Source organism: Physcomitrium patens, chromosome 3, assembly GCF_059467195.1.
Source record: "Physcomitrium patens ecotype Gransden chromosome 3, ASM5946719v1, whole genome shotgun sequence".
In the NCBI taxonomy this organism is placed as follows: domain Eukaryota; kingdom Viridiplantae; phylum Streptophyta; class Bryopsida; order Funariales; family Funariaceae; genus Physcomitrium; species Physcomitrium patens.
Genome location: NC_143412.1, coordinates 13917027 through 13936435, shown reverse-complemented (window position 1 = coordinate 13936435; position 19409 = coordinate 13917027). Strand labels below are relative to the sequence as shown.

The window sequence follows — 19409 nt, the reverse complement described above, 5'->3', positions numbered from 1 at the left end:
TTGTCATGAAGCTGAAACACTACTCTTTTCAAGTTATAACAAATTGGGTAGCTTCATAATTCCCTGTCACATCTCTTTTGTCCATGCACTAATTTAATTTAGAGTGTTTTTTTCCTAGAACATGATACCCTTTGAACATGAGACCTCCAACTCCCCACGTCATGAATCAGTCGAAATCCATGGCAATTTTAATGCGAAAAAGCCCAAGTCATGCACCTGTCTCTCAAAGGATCTCGATCGGATCATACAGATGCCTTGGAGGTTGCAGATGGCAGTGAAGTGCTGATCCTAGCGAGACGCTTTGCTTTCGTAGGCAGAAAGCAATTGTCATTGCTCCGAGTGCCATGGATCCGAGCTTGACAAAGGTGCACAATCGATCATCTGTAGCCGCCGACTTGGTTTGACAAAGCTGATCTGTCGACGATTCTCGTTCACCAACTTTTGAGACTAGGGGTGTTGCTGACAGCATTCCTCTGGCAGAAGCTTTTCGGGAGTTTTCAGTCTGGTTGGGCGGGCTATGTATGCCGCACCCACAACAGCTCAAGACTGAGCATCTGTCATGAGAATTTTAGTTGCAGACTGCATCTGAGGAACCAGGATTGAATGATTTTACCATTTACAGGTTGGAATATCTGCATGAGTCATAGTTTTCTGTGCTAAGTAGTTGCACCTCATATGATGCATCCATGGTGAGTCTCTCTTCGAGTTGGAAGAATCAGGGAGATTGTTCAAGGTGAATGAAAGCAATGTGAACAGGAGTGGAAGGCAGAATCAGAAAGGTTACGCTCTAACTTTAACAAGAGATTACTGTTCCAGAACATGTAACTCACACGCTCAAAGGAGTCCCCCTTTATCTGCAATTTTCAAGTGCCCTTACGATCCGGACGAGAGTACAAGCCACTCTTGCAGAAAATCCATGATCCTAAACTGTTTTTGAGCAATTGGAAGAGAGGTATTATTTGTAGGACAAATGATATATTTTCAGGGTATTAATATTTTGATTATCGACGCGCACTTTATTTTGGTTTTCAAGGATGGGAAGATGTCCATGCAATCCATGAACGCTTCCTAGAAAACAGCACCTGTAGACCAACTGTTGATACATGACAGAAATCCCGCCCACATCCTATCCCGGCCTCCAGGTGTTAACTCTCCCATTTCCCATGCATTCTGTAAAATTAGCCTCTTGCTCACAAGCACAAAGCTTGAAGCGGCCTCAAGGAAGCCAAGATTCTGTTCTACTGGAGTACCCACTGATCCCTAGCAATTAAAGCGCCTCATCAGGGCCAAGTCGACTGGCGCATGGATTTTGATGATCGGAGCTGTACCTGACATGCATGTACTCGATGGATACTGGACCACTTTTTGCTGATTTGGGTAGCTCTTCACTTTAACTTGAGCTCACTACCAGTTAAGTATAAAGGAGTCCAGTTCGCCCAAGTCATCCACATGCCTGCATTCAGTCGACTTTTCATGTTCTAGAAGGTGAAGAGGAGTATCAACGACTCGCGGCTTGATTAGAAACTAAGCTGTTCGATTTGAGACCGGCAGCATCCAGAACCAGCACCGTAGCAGCTATGGCAGAATACTCAACCTCCATTTTGACGTGTTTACTTGGGGTCTTGGTAAGAGCTAAACCTCCTCTTGTTCTGTTGGGAGTTTTGACGGTCTTTGACTTGAAACCACTGCACTATGATTTTGGAGCCCATCAGTCATCACCATGCCTGATTTCAATTGTAGGACGAAAACGCAAATGTCGTAGTAGAAACCCCTTTAAGTGTAGGACCACAACGCAAGCCAGTTTTGAAGTCCTTGGAATGCAACCTAACTTTTTTTAATATTTTGCTCATGATAGGTCGTGGCTGTGGCTACCAGCCAAGCTTTACATGTCCCTGCTTTAAGTCACTGGGAGAAGACTTTTCCCAACGTTGCCATACCCAGTTCTCTTCTCAGTTCTGTTTCACCAATTGATGGGACCGCTGAGGCGAACAGGATTGTCGACGAAATCATAAAACACGCCATCCAACATGGGCCCCAGTTCTGTGAAATTCTAGGTTCATTGTGCGACGAGAATGTAGAAATAGCACCTTACAACAGCGCCTTCACCAGCTCGTTTATTGCAGCTCACATAGCACCAGAGGGTCCGAGCCGCACATTGGGTATCAATACTATTAATGATTTTCAGTTTGATTTCTTTTTGGAAGAGAATCTTGTAAAGGGTGCGAAGATGAACCTCACCGAGAATCTTCACGATCCAATTCCCAAGAGAGCGTTTCTTCCCAAAGTGGTGGCGGACCTACTCTCCCCTCTTTCCACATCCAACTTGCCAAAGCTAAGGCAGACTTTCAACATTGGCGAGAATACTAAGATGGCTACCATCATGGGCACAGCAACATATCTCTGCGAGAACCCTCCTCTTCCAGGAGAAGAAAGAGCGTGCCCAACCTCAGTCGAAACCATGGCCGAATTCGTCGCATCTCAGTTAGGAAAGAATGTGAAGTTGCTTGAAACTAGGGGAGCTCCAGCAAATGCACCAGTGGAGAAGAAACCAGTAACAGTGGAGGACTTCACCAAGCTTTCTCTCGAAGAAGGAAAGAAAATTGTCATTTGTCACAATTTGATGTTCCCTTCGCAGGTGTACTACTGCCACCACGTTAAAGGCACAAAGGTGGTCCAAGCGTCTCTAGCAGCTGCTGATGGTTCCACTATTTCTGGTGTGGCTGTGTGCCATTTGGATACCACCATGTGGAGCTCAGAGCATCCTGCATTTGCAGCTCTCAAAATTCCTCGCGGCGCTGAAGCTTGCCACTGGACTGCCCAGAACGATTATATATGGGTGCCATCGCAGCTGTAAAATTGCTAGAGCATGGGGAGTTTTTCGAGCCACAGAATACCAGAATTTTTCAGTTTTCAATGTGTCGGCTAACATAAAAGCCTCGGCATCGCTCATCATTTTCGGTTTGTCAGCGTCACTGCATCTTTAGTATCATAACCTAGCCTCCATACTGGCATAGGCTTTTAGCATTTTGACAGCACAGTTTTTTGTAGCATGCTAGTTACAGCCGTAGTACTGAGCGCATTCTAAAGCATGATCCGAAGTGTACACCATGTGCCTTCCAGCACTCGGTGGGGATTCACTTTAGTTGTGCTATACTTAAGCAAGTGCCTTTCTAAGAATAGTAGCTCTAAATGAGATTGTCAAGAACCTTCGTACCTATAACTTTTGCAATAACATATAATGCATATTATATCCCTCTTCTACTATTCGCTTCACATGCACTCTCCTGGTGCAGTTCAGAGCTCACACAGCCGAATCTCCATGCACATAAAAGTGTACCATCCTATAGGTCTTCCCTTCAGTTTGCATTTGCTGGTTCCTTGATCTGATCTGATCTGATCAATCATATTCACGATCTATATAATGTCCAAGTTTTCTTTGTTGGTAGTGCCAACAGTTATCGAGTTTTTATATCATGGTTTTGCATCAATTCCGGCAGACCGAACTAAACTCTAACTAAAATTGAATAGGACATCTATAAGTTTCAAAGACGTATTTTAGAATATAATCATTAATTATTTTTTAGCAAAAAAACCAAATGGCAGAGACTATATCCTGAGGCACTATATCCTGATATACGTAACCGTCTTTAAGCACAAAGAAACTGAACTATCTGTGTATAAGTCGTACCTGTTGCACACGGAAAGAGCTTTGCTGATGTGCTCAAGGAAAAAATTGCGAGAAAGAAACGGCAGATAGAGACAACTTAAAATATCACATCTTGTTTCAATATGCAGTTGCATATGTGCAAATAGTGAACACTTGGATGTAGTACATGCAATCGTACGCCAGTCATGTCCTTCGCTGCGAGTACATGTATGGAACTTCATCTTCACTTTATATACCTCAATCACCAGGTGCCTGCAGTAAAACACGAATCATAGTAAATATTTCTGCGCTTTGAAAATGACGACTATGACAGTCACATCGTAAACTGCGACAGCTGTTCACGAGATCCACCCTTCAAAATACCGATTGGACAATGCAGTATGCAGAGGACAATTTCTTCAATTTACCGGAATGAACGCTCCTGGGTAGAGTCAGTGGTATAGTAGCACTACCAATGGTGATATTAAAAGGTACCAACATATTATCAAAAAATCTCATAATTTTTAAGAAATATCTCTCAGAAAAGAACCTACAAGCAACCTGAAGAGTAAATGCGGACTACAAAACATTGATATTGATTACATACATGATGTAACAGAAACGACCTCGCATTACCACTTTGAATAATTGGAGGCAACATATCCGAGTAGGATAGTGGCAGAGAGCTTTTACTTTATTTAAAGCATGTCCCGAAAATTCTACATAACCAGACACTCCGAATCAGGTACGTAGTCCTGCCCCGCTCGACCACTGTTCACAGAGAGACTACTTGACCTACAAACAAATCTATTTTCTAATACAAGAAAATTTTCAATTCTTCTATCATATGAAAATCCTTCAGGCCCAGCTTAATTAAGAAGCATAAGATTCTAAAAAGAATCTTTACAATATTCCCTAGGTCGAAACTGACTGTAGGAGTATCAATCTAGTACCCAAACATCTGATGCTCCTATCATGCGTCACTTCGCTAAGGCAATCAGAGCTGAAATACGACCAATGCTATGACTGATAAATGCCGTAAGTACAATTAGTGGGAAATTGACCTACAAATCGGGAGGGTGACAAACTATGTGAATTGCCTTAAGAACTCTGTTGCCACCAAACGACCTCGTGTGTTCACCGACAGTTTGAGTTCGCTAATTTCTTTGTCAATGCCCTGCAAGGTGCACACACAGATACTTCGTTAAGGACATACTTCCCACCCAGCGAAAGGCACTTCCAATACTAACGCAAGCTTATAGTTTATCCTCAAAAGCATCTGATTTCGGTAAGAACGAAAACACGCTACATTTCTGCACTTAAATTCATCTCCTTCTCACAACCACGGTATACACGAGTAACAAAGATGAGCTTCCACCTCCATGAAGGCCACCACAAAGTCGATAAGTCTGTGTTTAAACATCTCTTCACAATGAAAGTTCGTGATTAAGAAACTAATATCATAGCCCTGCACCATAAAAATAATAGAACAGGTGCATTAAGAAGACGGCATAAATATATCAGTCATGCGCTTATAACTAGAACTGTCTTGGACCTAAAAATGAAACTAAACTAAACCTTTCGTCATAACTCATGGAGCGCTTGCACCTTAACAAAGCGTTGTATACAGCGCTGAAGTTTTGGCATACTTCAGTTCTTCCCACACTTGTGACACAGAGACACGTGATACACAATAATTACGTCATAGCCAAATTCACTTTTATACTCGAAGTAAACTGCAGACATACCTGAACAGGTTTTCTCCGAAGAACTTGAAATGATTCCGCTCTCATTGACAGGAACCGCAAAAACTTTTTGGCTAGAATGTTCTCCAACTCATCAGCTTGCTTCACCTGAATTCATATGGGCATATAAAAAAATTCCGTGAACCAACATATCAGATGGAAGAAACTGCCAATAGCTGCAACCTTACACAATACTTCAGCAATCCAGGAAAAAATTCGGCAAATTCACGTGAAAACATTGATCGCTTAGGAGACGTTCAGAGTGGGTCAAAGAAACCTTGATACTGATGCGTAGAGAGTTTATAGATGACTCTATCAAACATTTTTCGGACTCATTTCTGCATATGAGAATCTGCATCATATCAGAGCACATTGGTTGTAAGTGGACAACAGCACAGCCTTGTAATCACGAACCAAAGAGCCATCGAGAAAGCAACAACTACGGTCCTACCCTGCAAAACCGATATCACACACAAAAGTCAAAGAGGGAAAATAAACAGCATAATTGAAGAAATAGGAAATCTCTGAACAGCCTATAGACAACAACATAAATAATTAAAACGGAACTCAAGCATAACTGTAACAGAAGATTGAAAATCATCACCAAACGTCGAAGTTTGACTTTGGCTTAGAGATGTGGTGCATTACAAACTTACTGGGTTCAAAAGAAGCTCTTTACATGTCCTGCAGCAACACACAACCCACATGAGTGTACATCAAAATTTCAACTCACATTTAAAGCAGTTCACCAAGGAAAAGTCCTATAATACAGTGTTCCCTCAAAGATTACATGATCTGCTACTTACATTACTGATTCAAATTAAAGAGAATATAACAACAGAGGCACCGTCAACACTGTGGCCACAGGGCTGAAAATAAACCAGCATCTCATATTTTGAGTATTAGTGACCACATGAAAACTAGACCAAATAAAGAAAACAAAAACCCCATGAAACACAAAAGCCATAATCATTCCTGGTGTGTAACATGTTAGCTTGCTCGACTATATTCAGGGCTCCTACAAACCTCAATTTTTGTCCCTTACGTCTTTCAGCCTATTTGACCAAACCAGTGCAATTAAGTAAAAACGCAGAAGAGGTGAGTCAAACAACATCACAAACGACGGCTCACTTGAATTCAACTTCGGGTTTGTTGTGTCGCTCCACTTCTTGACAAGGAAAATTCTGCACATAAAAGACATCGCTCCAAAACCTTAGGACATGTAAAGTTTACAGACTTGACTCCAGCTCGTTTGACTGATTCAAAATCCAAGCCTAAAGGTGACTCTTCACATGTATTGAATCATCCCACCAGCTGCAATGACAACACTAGACTACTGTTTCCGCAATAGTATTACTTTGCCCATAATCATCCACTTGGAAAGCAAGGTCTATAATAAGAAGTCACATCCTCATGTAAGCAGATCACTCTCCGACTTGAAAATGAGGTACAGCTATGAAAGGCATATAAATTCAAAAATGACAAATAAGGTCAGCAGTACCTGAAGGCACATGGCTGCTGTGAGCGTGTTGCGGATGCATGTCAGGTAAGGTCTCAAAGTGTTTGCCTGTAAAAAAGTGCAAGATAAAGTGATGGAGATCTTGGACATGTAGCACGTGCAAATATGTAATTTAAAATAACTAACCAATCCGAAATTGGGCGTACACTCTACGCTCAGTCCAAGAAAACACCTCAGTTGAGCGATTTAACGTCTGGAAGCTGAAAATTGAATTCAAGAAGTTAAGACTAAGGATTGGATATTAATAAGTCTAAAATTACGTGGCCCCAAAAGGTAAATATTAAATAAGATATTTTGGTCTTAATCCATGGTCTTAACTCAAAAAACATTACCCCTTTCTGGGGAATTACACTTTCATGTCAAGTCCGATGTCTAGCTCAATAAAATAAAACAAAATAAAAAATTAAAAAAATGCTTCGGGCATTACTGCTGGCTATTCCATAGCTATTATTTTTATCCTCACTACACCTTGTTTCACCCTCTAATCGTTACTTTCCAATCTCTTGAAACCTTCAAATTAAACACACGATTAGATTGAGAGAATTTAAATTTGCATCTAGGTCCAGAATTTTTAAACTTTCAATTAGGATTCAAAGTATGTACACAAAGATGCGTGCAAATCCAAACCACATATCACAGGCTAAAGTTTAAAACACAAACTTCTTGAGAAACATACTGGTAGTCGCCTCATAAAAATCTTCCGAAAGTTACCAAAATCAATGCAACAGATGTAGAAAAAGCTTCAACAACGTCGCAAAATGAAATAATTCAGCACTGACCTCTCACAAGTGCAGTGCGAGGCATAAAATTCGTCCAAATTTACACGAACCTCGTCACAAAAGAATTTCTAACATTCCCACGCTGCAGCTAAAGACTTGGATTGCTGTGCATGGCTCTAGCTTCGACAAGAATGTAGAGACCTAAAGAACTGATGCGATCATTGCTTGAACCCGCTGTACAGAGTAGAGGCACTTGGCATTTCTAACAACAGACAGGGACGGAGGGTATAAATCTCAATTCCAGGTTGAACATCTGAAGTCACTATTCCGGAACAAAAACGAATTGGAGAGTCACAAAACAGGTCGCAATGAAGGAGTCGAAACAGCCCCGGAACTCACAGTCCCTAAAAATACCTAAACTCTCCCATCAGTCGTGAGAGTAGTCCCACCAGAAACCCTTCAATCTAAATTGATCGAGCCTGCAAAGACATGTGCCAAGTGCAATATGTTAGGGGAAAACACTAACCATGTTTCAAATCCGGTAGCTCAGTCGACCACGAATTCAATCCTCGTCGCCAGGCTCACCAGACTTGCAATCAGGTCATAATCAACCCGCTCCCGAATGAATTCAAGCTCCAACGCATTGGCTCAATTGGAGAGTAGTAGTAGAAGACGAAGACGAAGAAGAAGAAGACACGCGCCTTCATTGAGATACCATAATGAGCAATTTGTAAGAGAGCAAACGACAACGAGCGAGCTCAATCGCGAATGCCCCGCTTCAACGAAAGCTTGCGATGGAACAGAGAGTGCTCCGAGCCCTAAATCTGTACTGCTCTTCGTTCCTCCCTCCCTCCCTTCCTTGCCCGTTGTCGAAACAGGCCTCCGTCACCGAGATGTCGCAGATTCTATTTGGAATCTGAGCTTAGCATGCAATTCCCAGGTGAAACATGCCTGTGGATGCGATGCGAGGCTAACAAATCTCTTCCATTCCGAAGACAACCTTCAATATATCCAGTAAGAATACACATGAATTCGCTTTTCAATATCTGAACCTAATTTTTCTTTTTTTAAAAAGAAATGAAACTAAATTCTGCATCATTTATGTGTATTGCCGTTACTATAATTTTACTATTAGAGTATGCTTTTGCATAATTTTGATTATCAAAAACAAAACTTTAATTAATTATTGTAATTACAAATAAATAAATAAAAATAAATTGCACTTCTAAAATGATTAAATATTTCATCTTTTTTTAATCTTTTCTTCTTATGATATTTTATGATTCTATTTTTTTTTCTAAATGTATTCTTATACCTATTAATTAATTGTTGTGCTATTAAGAATTTACTCCTAGATTAGGCATTAGAAAGGTTTAAGGTTTAAAATAATTTTTTATTTAAATGGAGAATTTAAATAAAATTAATAATATCTATAATATACACTTAACTTGGTAGTTTACATATCAAAGGCAATAAGAATAGCTAAAGGGAGGATATTTAACACTTTGACACTTTTGTCATAAGTCAATTTGTAACTTAACAATTTTGAAGTTCAATCAAATTTAGTTGTGATTTGGAGAGACTTATTTAGTACCTTTGAATGTTGTCAAATAATTTTATTCCTTGTCAAATATTTATTTTTCAAATACAAGACTAAACATAATGTTTTTCCCCCAAAATTAATAGATCATAGATAGATCCTCTATCAAAAAAAGTTTTGCACTCACTATTGTTCTAAGCAAAATTGTATACAACTTAATTTTAATAAAACAAAAAAACAAAAAAAACAAAAAACAAAAGGTTGATACAAGAAAAAATTAAAATAGATACTTTGTTCCACATGTAATCCAAACATGCTTTTGGATTCAACAAAATAATAATAGTAATAAAAAAATTGTTATTTCAACACAACCTTGTTATATGCTTATACTATTTTTAATTAGTTATTTCAACTAACCATCTTTTTCTTAAGATCTACTTATTGTCTTACCTCAATCTAATCTAACTTGGATGTCTAGTTTTTAAATAAGTTATCTTTCATCTGCCATGGATCTTATTAGTCAAAATTCTATGTATTGTTTGGACCTTACTCTAACCCAACTTAAATATTTGATTCTATGGTGAAACCAATAATTTCAACTAGCATTAGATTTTTTGGTTTGCATCTTTATATTATCCAAATCCATTTGATTCAAATCTACTATTTAATTAATTACTATTACTTGATTAACATTGTTTCCATTTTATTTGAAGTCTATTTCTAGATACTTCTAGGAAATTGGTTAAGAGGGCTAGTTTTGGACTTTAATATCTTATATAAGTGACAATTATTGGTACAAAATTAAAAATATGCCCTAATAGCATATTTTAATATAAACATATAGAAATTTGGTTCTATAGTTAGAATTCTCTAACTTGTTTGAAAGATCAACTAGATTATTCTTATTAGAATATCTATTCCTAAAATATTTGGCATGATTAATTAAAAGATAATCTCAAATTAGGCTTTGTTTGATAGAAGTTTCAATATTTAATGGAAAGTACAGATGGTTTTTTAAGCATTATTAAACTTTTTATCTTTCATGTAGTAGGCAAAGAGATTCATATGCCAAATTTGAATCTCAAGAGTTGGTGATCACTTCTTGGATGCTAATAATATCCAAAGACTAGATCTTTTAAAATGTAATCATAGTAGGTAAGATTTTATTTAAATTTTATAGTAGAATAGTGGTTTGTATTGTTTCTAAGATATTATGCTTGAATGTGGTTTGGAGTTCCTTTGCTTTCAAATCTTATTACTAATTATGTATATAAAATATTTTAAAATAAAATGGGATCTTTTTATTATGAAAATAATACAGTTGCATCGTGGTTTTAAGTTTACCCATGTAAATCTTCAAGTGTATCATAAAAACTATTGCAAACTTTCAATGGATATGAGCCTTATCAAGAACAAACCTCAAGTTGGTGCACTCCATATCAAATATCTCATTTTAGTATTTTATTGTTATTATGTTGTAACATGGCTAAAATGAAAGAAAAAAAAAAAAAAAAAAAAAAAAAAAAAAAGATGATGTTAAAAAAGAATTTAATTAAAAATAGAATAATAAAAAAAAATTAAAAACATAGGTGAAAGTTACAAAGGTAATAAAAATATTTCAGCCCTAATTTTCCCTCTTTATAAAAAATACTTCTAATAATTTTGTATAACTATAAATAAAGCAAGTTAATAAAAAAATTATAGATATTTTTAGGTGAAAAAAATAGCTTATTAGAAAAATTATCTAAAATAATCCTAAATTGATATTTAAAGAAAATTAATTATGGATCAAAGTTGAAATCAAACCATGAGGCAAAAAATTAAAAATCTATGCCAAATATGGGATTTTTTTATTTGTAATAAAGGATTAATATTAAAAAATAGACTTAAGAAGGTTTCATTGAATATTGGTTTTGTGTGATTTCAATAAATAATGACTTTGTGAGAGCTTTGCAAAGTTATGGTTTTTTTGAATGACTTTGTTTTTTATGATATAAAAATAGTTTTATATTTTAATAAAATTTGTGAGATTTGTAGAAAAAAATTACATGTGGAAACTTATGAGTTAGTGATCATAGTTGTATTGGATGTTCTTTTATAAAGTTGAGCTATTTAAATGGTTAGATCAAAATTCAGTGAAATATAAGTGGATTAGGATCTTAGAAATTGGATTGTGATGGGTAGTAAGGGTTTCTACAACATTGAGCAATTTCTTGATTAGATTGAAATGATTTCTTTGTGAACTAGTAGTTGATTTAACTTTCAATATTTATACAAAATATTATATTAAATAAATGGTTTACATGGAAGCTATTGATATTGGAAGATTGATAGTAATATTAGAGATAGAAGATAATTGACACTTAAGTAGATTATAATATTTTTCTTCTAATATATAAGTTTTGTTTTTTTCTAAATTTTTATTTATTAATTTTAAATAATTAAAAAAATATATAATTAAATATTTACAATCAAAATAATAATTATTAAGTTATTAAATTTTCTATAAATTTTATTCAAGATTTTATTGAAATTTGTTAAGATTTTTACTTAAGATTTGATAAGAATATAATTAGGATTTTTTTAGATTTTATTTAAAATTTTATCATGGTATAATTAAGATTTTTTTAAGACCTATTTGGATTTTTAAGGATTTCTTTTATTTTATTAGGATTTTTTCAATATTTAATTAGAATTTTTAAGAATTTTTAAGGTTTATTTGGAACGTACTAGAGTGTGATAAGATATTTCTAAGATTTTTCTAAAGTTGATTAGGTATATTTAGTGTTACAAATATCAATATTAATACTAGTAATTAGAAAGATAAGAAGAATTAGATGGAAGCATGTAAAATTATGTTAATTTAATATTATCTTAATAAAAAGCTTCTTAGTAGCTTTATAAATATAAATTTGACTTTATAAGCTTTTATAGATGATTGATAGGTTGAAAACTTAGCCAAGAAGTTTTCCATGAATTGCACATATTGACTACTTATTTTATAAGTTGGCCACATAATGCATATGTTAGAATCTTGCCTTGCAAGTTACACAAGTGTTGAATGGTCTATAAAATATTGTTGTATTTCTCTTTAAATAATAATATATATATATATATATATATATACATATATTAAGATAAAAATGTGACTTTTCTCACTCTTCTCAATATTTTTCTTACTTTGAATGTAATTTCAAGAATTTATAGTCTTCTTATATTTAGCAATAGCTATTCTAATTTTTTTCAATATATATATATATATTTTTTTTTAGTTTATTTATTTTCATATTTTTATTTGATATACATCTTATTTTGTTTATTTAAATTATTTATGTTTTTTCCTTAATACATAGAATAATTAGAAGCTTACTTAGATTGTTTAAGATTGTCAAAAAAGTGTTTCTAAACATGTTATATATTATTTTTGAATTATAAATCCAACTTCAAGATAAGATCAAATCCTTCCATAGCTAAATACCTATTGTATTTCCAAATTAATTTTTACATAATACAACATGGCTACTAATTGGCATGCCAAAGTAAGAATCAATGATTTAAATATTTTATCACTAACCATTTGCACTTAAGTTTAATGCCATTTGTTACAAAGAATGTAGTTTTTTTCTTCAATGGTAAAAAATTTGACATGGTTGTAGGCAATGGTATAAATAACGTTCATCACATCATTGATTTGAAAACCAATGCTTAAAAGACACTCTTAGAGGCTAAAGATGATAATTAAAGAAATTGATGGAGCTTTTTAAAGTAATGGAATAATTAGCAGATTTATGTAAGTGCAATAGGTTGTTGTACATAAGTTGATTATGTCAAATGAAGCACAAAATTGTTTTGGTATAGCATACAATAACAACATAAGAATCTTTTTGGTCAAAAGAAGATTCTTTGGTTATACCAAAGATATAGCAAATTTTGGTTGAAAGGTGGAGTATTCATCTATAAAGGTTGTTCTAGTAGTAAGATCTAAAATGACAATTGTTAATATTGGCTAGACATTCTAAGTAGACAACACAGCAATTAGATTATAAAGATTTAGTAACATCTTTTTTAATATTAGTTCATATATATATATATATATATATATATTATAGTAGCATTGGAAATGTAAAATTTTCGATAAGAGTAGTGACAAGGAAAAGCCAATGATTGGTTGTCTAGCTAGCATCATTAAAACCCATCATTATCTAAATTAACAATAATACCAAAGTTATTGATATTTTTGATGTGATTTGGGACATTGTTTTAAGATTGCTAGAAATGTAGATGTCTATTGTAGTTTGGTATCTTGTTGTAAGTTTGCCAAAGTGATTTTTTTGAAGTTGCTTTGTGATACACTTTGAAATGTATTACTTAAGAATGTGTGATCTTTACAAGCACTTTAGCAAGAAATCAAAAAAAATGCATAATTATTGTTAGTATTCTAAGTTGGCTTGATAATTTGTAGACTAGATAGATCAAAGACAAATAAGATAGAATGTAAATTATAAAGGTTGTCAAAGAACTATTATATGTTTTTTGGTCCAAGAAATTAGAATTTATGTTATTAAGAAATCAAAATGAGGATTGTTATGAAAAATGAAGGAATCTAATCTAAGTGTTTTTGCTTGCATTTAATATTACACTAGTTTTTTGGTCTTTAAATGATAATATTCAACCATCCAAAGTATTGAGCATTTCAAGTGTAATAATTGTTGTTGTAATTTTAGTTGTGCCAATTAAGATGTAAAATAGATATTATTTATAATCTAAGATTCTATCTACTTTTATATTAAAAATACTTAAATTAGAAAATATTATACTTATATATAATATAAGTCACTATAAAAATATACCTTTAAGGAATTGATAAGCCTTCTTAGAGGCCTATGTGATACATGCACTTTAAGTGAAGTTTTTTTGAATTGAACATCTACTTTATTAAACCATTAAATGCATAATGAGAAAAAAATAATATATAAACAAAAATTATCTCCAAAATGTTTAAAATGCCATTAGTGATTTCAATGTAAAAGTCACTTTGATAGTTTGAGATTTTAGTTATGTAAACTAAATGAAGTATGTCTTTTAAGATTATGATAAAATTTATATTTTTTTTGTTTAATTTTAGGACATGAATCATAAAAGATAAAAATAAATAAATAAAATAATATATCAACAATAAAATATTAAAAAATACAAGAAATGTAGAATAATTAGTATTAGTAATAAGTTCAAAACTTCTTCTAGATTGTACCAGTGAAAGTTAATATGTTAATGAAGATACTTATTTCTATCACATATTTATAAAAATTCATTGTGTGATTGAACATTGTATAACTAATGCTTATATTTTGTATATGCTATTGTTATACATATGATAAATATGCTTTATGTTGACATTCCAGAAATATTAAGTGAGGGCACAACTCTAATGTCGCAATAAGGTTAATGACAAGGGCAAAGAAATAAAAGACAAACTGGAATCAAGTGTAATAAGGAATAAAGTAGAAAGAACGTAGAAGGTGAAAAATTCAAAACCTATTACAAAAAAGGACAAATCTGGCAAAGGTGCAATGATCTACACAAGTACTAAGTTGGGATTTTTTTGAATTTTAGAGATGAAAAGAATTTAAAAAAAAAAAAAAAAAAAATGGATGTATATAGAGAAGAAGAAGAAATTTTATAAACATTTTTTTCTTCCTCTACTCCATTGTGTACTTGACTATTAATTTGCCTACTATTTTGTAGAATTTAAAGTGGATCTATCAAAGTAAAGAAAAAATGAGATCAAAAGAAAACTAGTTAATCGAAATATTATTCATATTATAGTATATTTTGAAATACTACTTAAATAAAAATTAATGCATATTGTTTTGACAAAACAAGCACAATTATTCTATAATTTTTTATAATTTTTTACATACAACTACACATTTTAACATGACATGATCTATGTTTTGAACTTTCAATTTTATGTTGCTACTTTTTTATTTAAATGTATAATTCTACATATTTTATTACTATTTTTGGAAGTATTGGTGATATGGTTTCCACCTCAATACTTACTTGCTTGCTTCCTTTCAGTTTAGAGTGTATCCACCACAAGAGGTGCACAAGGAAGGTTCTATTGCCTGCAGTGCAACAAGTGAAAGCTGAACCTGTTCAGCTTTCATGGAAAATGTGTTGAACATTGCCCCTGAGGTGCACTCTACGTTCTTGATACAGGAAACATAGGCACATCCTATACTTATACTGCTGTTCGAGCAGAATAATGCAGTTGGTCTATAGAGCCTGTACGGGCTTGACTTGGTGTCTTAGTGTGTTTACCCTTGATGTTATTTTGTGCTTATTAGAATGTCCCAACAGGAGCATCGCGATTGCGTCTGGCGCGACTCCGCATCATCGGACAACGGAAGCCACATCGCAGACGCCACTCCTGCTGGGCCAGTCCATTACTTATGGGTTGCGAGGAAATTCAGACACCATGGCTGCGAGGACGAGAATGAACACGATGCACGTATGTGTAGACACTTTGTTGCATTGGAAGTGGACCTCAGATCCAAGCCCTACTGATAGCATTCTCGTGGACTGCATGTATGTAGTCACGACGTTCGGATAAGCTCCGGATGTTTCCCTTCCACTGCTGTCACCTCGCCCGCAACGCCGCCATCGCACTTCGGGCGCCTCTCTTGGATTCGGACCGTTGCTGCGACTGGTGTTTTGCCAATGTCGCCAATTCGGACGTGCAACCTCGATCGTTTGGGACACTCCAGTCGCCATGCCGCTGGTTGCAAGCATGATTTGCAAAGTGATGATCCGGAGTTTGATGAGCTGCAGCGGCTGCAGGTTGCATGCAGCGTGCCCTATCCAGAGCTTGCAGTTGCCGGGATTTGAGTGGGGAGGAGGTCGCGAGCGGTTACAGCGGGCTGGGTGACGAGCCGTGGGAGGCGGGGACTGGTGGTCATGCAAGTGAGTCCGAATGGGGATGAGTTTGGGGGCGAATCCGATGAGGATGACAACAAGTAAGCGAAGAAGACGTCGGGAGAGATGGAGATGGAATTTCTAGAGGCTTTACAATCATTTTACTTTGTTTCGAAACCAATTATGCCAAATGAGGAGTTCGACAACCTGAAAGAGGAGCTGACGTGGGAGAGGAGCAGCATTGTGATTAACTCGGACGAGCAAAAGTTTTTGGAAGTGTCGCTGTCTTACGCTGCTGGAAAGCCCATCCTGAGCGATCAAGAATTTGACGAACTCAAGCTCAAGCTCAAGCAAAAGGGTAGCAAGGTGGCCATTGTAGGCTCTCGCTGTAGCCTCAGGAATAAGGAGTTGAGCGATACCACAGTGGATTATCTCAAGATGACATCGTGGATTTCTTGGCTGCTCTTATAGCCCTAGGTTTTGTCTTCTTTCTGGATGATATCACAGGGATTGAGATTACATATTTGCTTGAATTGCCCGAGCCCTACAGTTTCTTCTTTACATCGTGTTGCCGACCACATTCTTGGTGGCACAGCCTCTTACGAATTTGGTCTTGAAGGATGCTCTCATCTTGAATGGTCCATGCCCGAATTGTGGAGCTGGATTAAACAGCTACTTCGGTAGCATACAGAGCATATACCCAATGAAGGATCAACTAACAGTGTCAAATGCGAAGCCTGTGGCTCCAACATGATTTTTGATAAAGGAACACGCCTTCATCACTCTCGTGGACAGTAAGACTCCAGAACCGAAGAAATCTACCAGGCCAAAAAGGCCTACATCGGAGAAAGTCTCTTCCTCAACTTGAGGAAAACGCTAGTCTCACGAACGAAAGAATCCTGCGTACCCAGATAATTGGGCCCAATTTCAGAAGTTCCAGTCCAAAAATACCTGGTATTCATCTTCAAACTAACAGATAGATATTCGGCAGAGCAATGTAGGTCGTGGCTCTATTTATAATCATGATTGTGAACGCATTATCACCCATTGCAGATCCATATGCCAAGACTGTCCACCGCGCAGTGAAATTTGTTGCCTAATTTCATACTGATTAGTCGATACAGTTGATAACACGGAAGTTGCCATGATTTTAGGACCTCCATTGCCACCAAGAAATGGAAAGAGGCATACTTTATATACTGAATGTTTTTTTCAATGTCCGCTGATTCGCAGAAATTCTCTCAAAAAACACATTATTATTGATGTTTCTTGCGTCGTAAATGCTAAAGTAAGACTGCATACCGATATCCTTTATGATTACAGAGAACTCAAACGTGCACTTTCTGTCTGCGTCCTCAGAATGCGTCGAAAGGAGAACTGAAAACCCCAAATTAAAAAATTTCAAAAAAGTGCGACACGAACTTTAGAGTACTGTATAAATCATCTTGCATTACCAAAGCTTTGATGATAATATGGCCGACCGCTTCGATTGATGCCATACACTCCATCACCATTCACTTTCCTGTTGGCAAGCAACAACTTTTGAGCTCTATCCCTTTCCTGCTGCTCTCGTCGCACCCTCTCTGCTCTTAGCTCCTCCATTGATTTCCGCCCACTCTTCTCTCTCTTTTCCTTCTTCGCCCGATTTTCAGACCTTCCAGACTTCTCCTCGCTTCTTCTGCTCCGCTTGGAAGGCCTTTCCTCTGTACCCAACCATCAATCCGCTCCATTCGTCAAAAAGATGAAGGTTGAAAACGTAGTTCATAATAATATGCATCAGGAGAAAAAGGATTCAAGAGCAGTGAAAATAAAATATGTGATCACAAACCCTAACGACATGACAGAGAAGATCCCAATACATCAGGGAGGGGAAAGCGCACCAGGGCTTCTTGATCTCGATATGCGCGATCCGACACCTCCATCGCTGGTTCTCTCCACCATAAAACGCTTCGTAGCATACCAAGGTTTCTTACCACTCTTCCCGACAAGTCCACAACCAAATTCATATCCTTCATCTTCAGGAGCGCGATCCTTTGACTTTTCCATCTTCTTCAACTCCCGTATGTCCTGCTTGTCAAGACCTCCTCTAGTTCCTACTTTCAGGTCGTTGATCCAATCGTTGTTGCCTTTGGCTTTCGCGGTTCCTTGCTCAGGTTGACCAGCAATTTCAAAAAGGTTGAAATGCTTCGCTCCTTCAGCTTCGGCCAGAGCCGCGACCTCATTCTCTTGTTCGTTTCCCAGCAGTGGCTGCTCTGCTGTACCTTCGCCGTCTGCAACTCGGAATTCACAAGAACCGTTCCTCTTCGCTTGTGCAACTTCCCGCAGCTTCTCGAGACGTAATTCGGCCTCTCGTTGCCGAGCTTGCTGTCTCTCTATGGCCTCTTCACGAGCAGCTTTCTCTTCATCTCGCTTAACCTTTTCTCTATTATCGAAATTGTACACGTTCCACCGCTTCTGCGGCAGGATGTTAAGACCACCATGGCCTCCCATTCTGACGAAACTACTAATTCCTGCTCATAACAACAACAAACAAAAAAAAAAACAAAATCCTCCTAACTCCCACGTATTATAATCAACTTCGAATCAAATCACAACGATGGCCCCAGCGCTTCCGAAGCACCTAAACCCTCAACATAATCCCCACACCACATTCATATCCAAAACGGAAAAAAGACGACTCCCAACCACGAAACCCTAAGGCGACAGGCTCTTCCACCTGAAACAACTCAGCAATCGCGTAACGCCCCCCTTGAAAAGGAAAATAAACACGCATCCTAACAAACCTCTACAACTGCTCTGGGCAAAAACTCCGAAACTCTGCACAGAGGCCACGATGATCCTGCAAGTACCGAAGCTTCGAAGAGACGCAAACTCCCTCAGTAATCAAACCATAACGAAGTATCCATTAGTCCGGAGCAACAGCGTCGCCGCACGTTTGCGTCTCGTCCTACGGGACACGGGCAGCCGAAACTTTTCATCCTACCCGATGATAATTTCGAGCCTTAACTTTATTTTTTGGTTAAGATGGTGTTATCATATACGCAGACATTTTAATCATCTACCCCTCGAAACATTTTCTATTCTGAATTTGTGGTTAAGGAGTGACCTTTCATGCAATGTTCTTGAGTTTTCTGTCAGCTGTATTTTGGATTTATTCAAATAATTAGAGGTTTATTCAACTTCATGTCAGTCAATATAAAATAATTACCTACACTATTAAAACTGTCTATTTATAAATTTGATGGTAATTTAACTATTTACAAACAAGTTGGAGAATTAAAAAAAACAAATTAATAAACTGTCATAAAAATGATTTTATAAT

The 19409-nt window shown here is 36.3% G+C and overlaps 3 protein-coding genes, 1 long non-coding RNA gene and 1 pseudogene across 5 annotated transcripts; 2 read left to right on the top strand and 3 right to left on the bottom strand.

The window, feature by feature from the left end:
* The first annotated feature begins 1429 nt into the window (after positions 1-1429).
* Positions 1430-3248, top strand: LOC112279811 (BURP domain-containing protein BNM2A). The gene is made up of 2 exons (XM_024514540.3): positions 1430-1625; positions 1856-3248. Exons 1-2 carry the CDS (start codon positions 1578-1580, stop codon positions 2852-2854), a joined length of 1047 nt encoding a protein of 348 aa, XP_024370308.1. The 5' UTR covers positions 1430-1577; the 3' UTR covers positions 2855-3248.
* On the bottom strand, positions 2890-3919 carry LOC149989519 (uncharacterized). Its single transcript, XR_016502136.1, has 2 exons — positions 3689-3919; positions 2890-3393 (listed from the first exon to the last, which is right to left on the bottom strand). It is a non-coding gene; the product is annotated as an uncharacterized LOC149989519 (long non-coding RNA).
* Positions 3920-4291: 372 nt separating this feature from the next.
* On the bottom strand, positions 4292-8410 carry LOC112279814 (actin-related protein 2/3 complex subunit 4). Of its 2 annotated transcripts, XM_090248861.1 has the most exons (9): positions 8156-8410; positions 7690-7891; positions 6893-6958; positions 6523-6575; positions 6048-6075; positions 5669-5743; positions 5395-5499; positions 5025-5114; positions 4292-4823 (listed from the first exon to the last, which is right to left on the bottom strand). In XM_090248861.1, the coding sequence occupies exons 3-9, from the start codon at positions 6902-6904 to the stop codon at positions 4734-4736; spliced, it is 453 nt and encodes a 150-aa protein (XP_090104987.1). In that variant the 5' UTR covers positions 6905-6958; positions 7690-7891; positions 8156-8410; the 3' UTR covers positions 4292-4733. The 2 variants fall into 2 exon arrangements, with proteins under 2 accessions (XP_090104987.1, XP_024370311.1); XM_024514543.3 differs by lacking the exon at positions 7690-7891.
* Positions 8411-16129: 7719 nt separating this feature from the next.
* Positions 16130-17036, top strand: LOC112279813 (PGR5-like protein 1B, chloroplastic pseudogene; annotated as a pseudogene).
* A 190-nt stretch (positions 17037-17226) lies between these two features.
* LOC112279812 (uncharacterized) lies at positions 17227-18950 on the bottom strand. Its single transcript, XM_024514541.3, has 2 exons — positions 17968-18950; positions 17227-17790 (listed from the first exon to the last, which is right to left on the bottom strand). Exons 1-2 carry the CDS (start codon positions 18575-18577, stop codon positions 17528-17530), a joined length of 873 nt encoding a protein of 290 aa, XP_024370309.1. The 5' UTR covers positions 18578-18950; the 3' UTR covers positions 17227-17527.
* Positions 18951-19409: the final 459 nt, after the last annotated feature.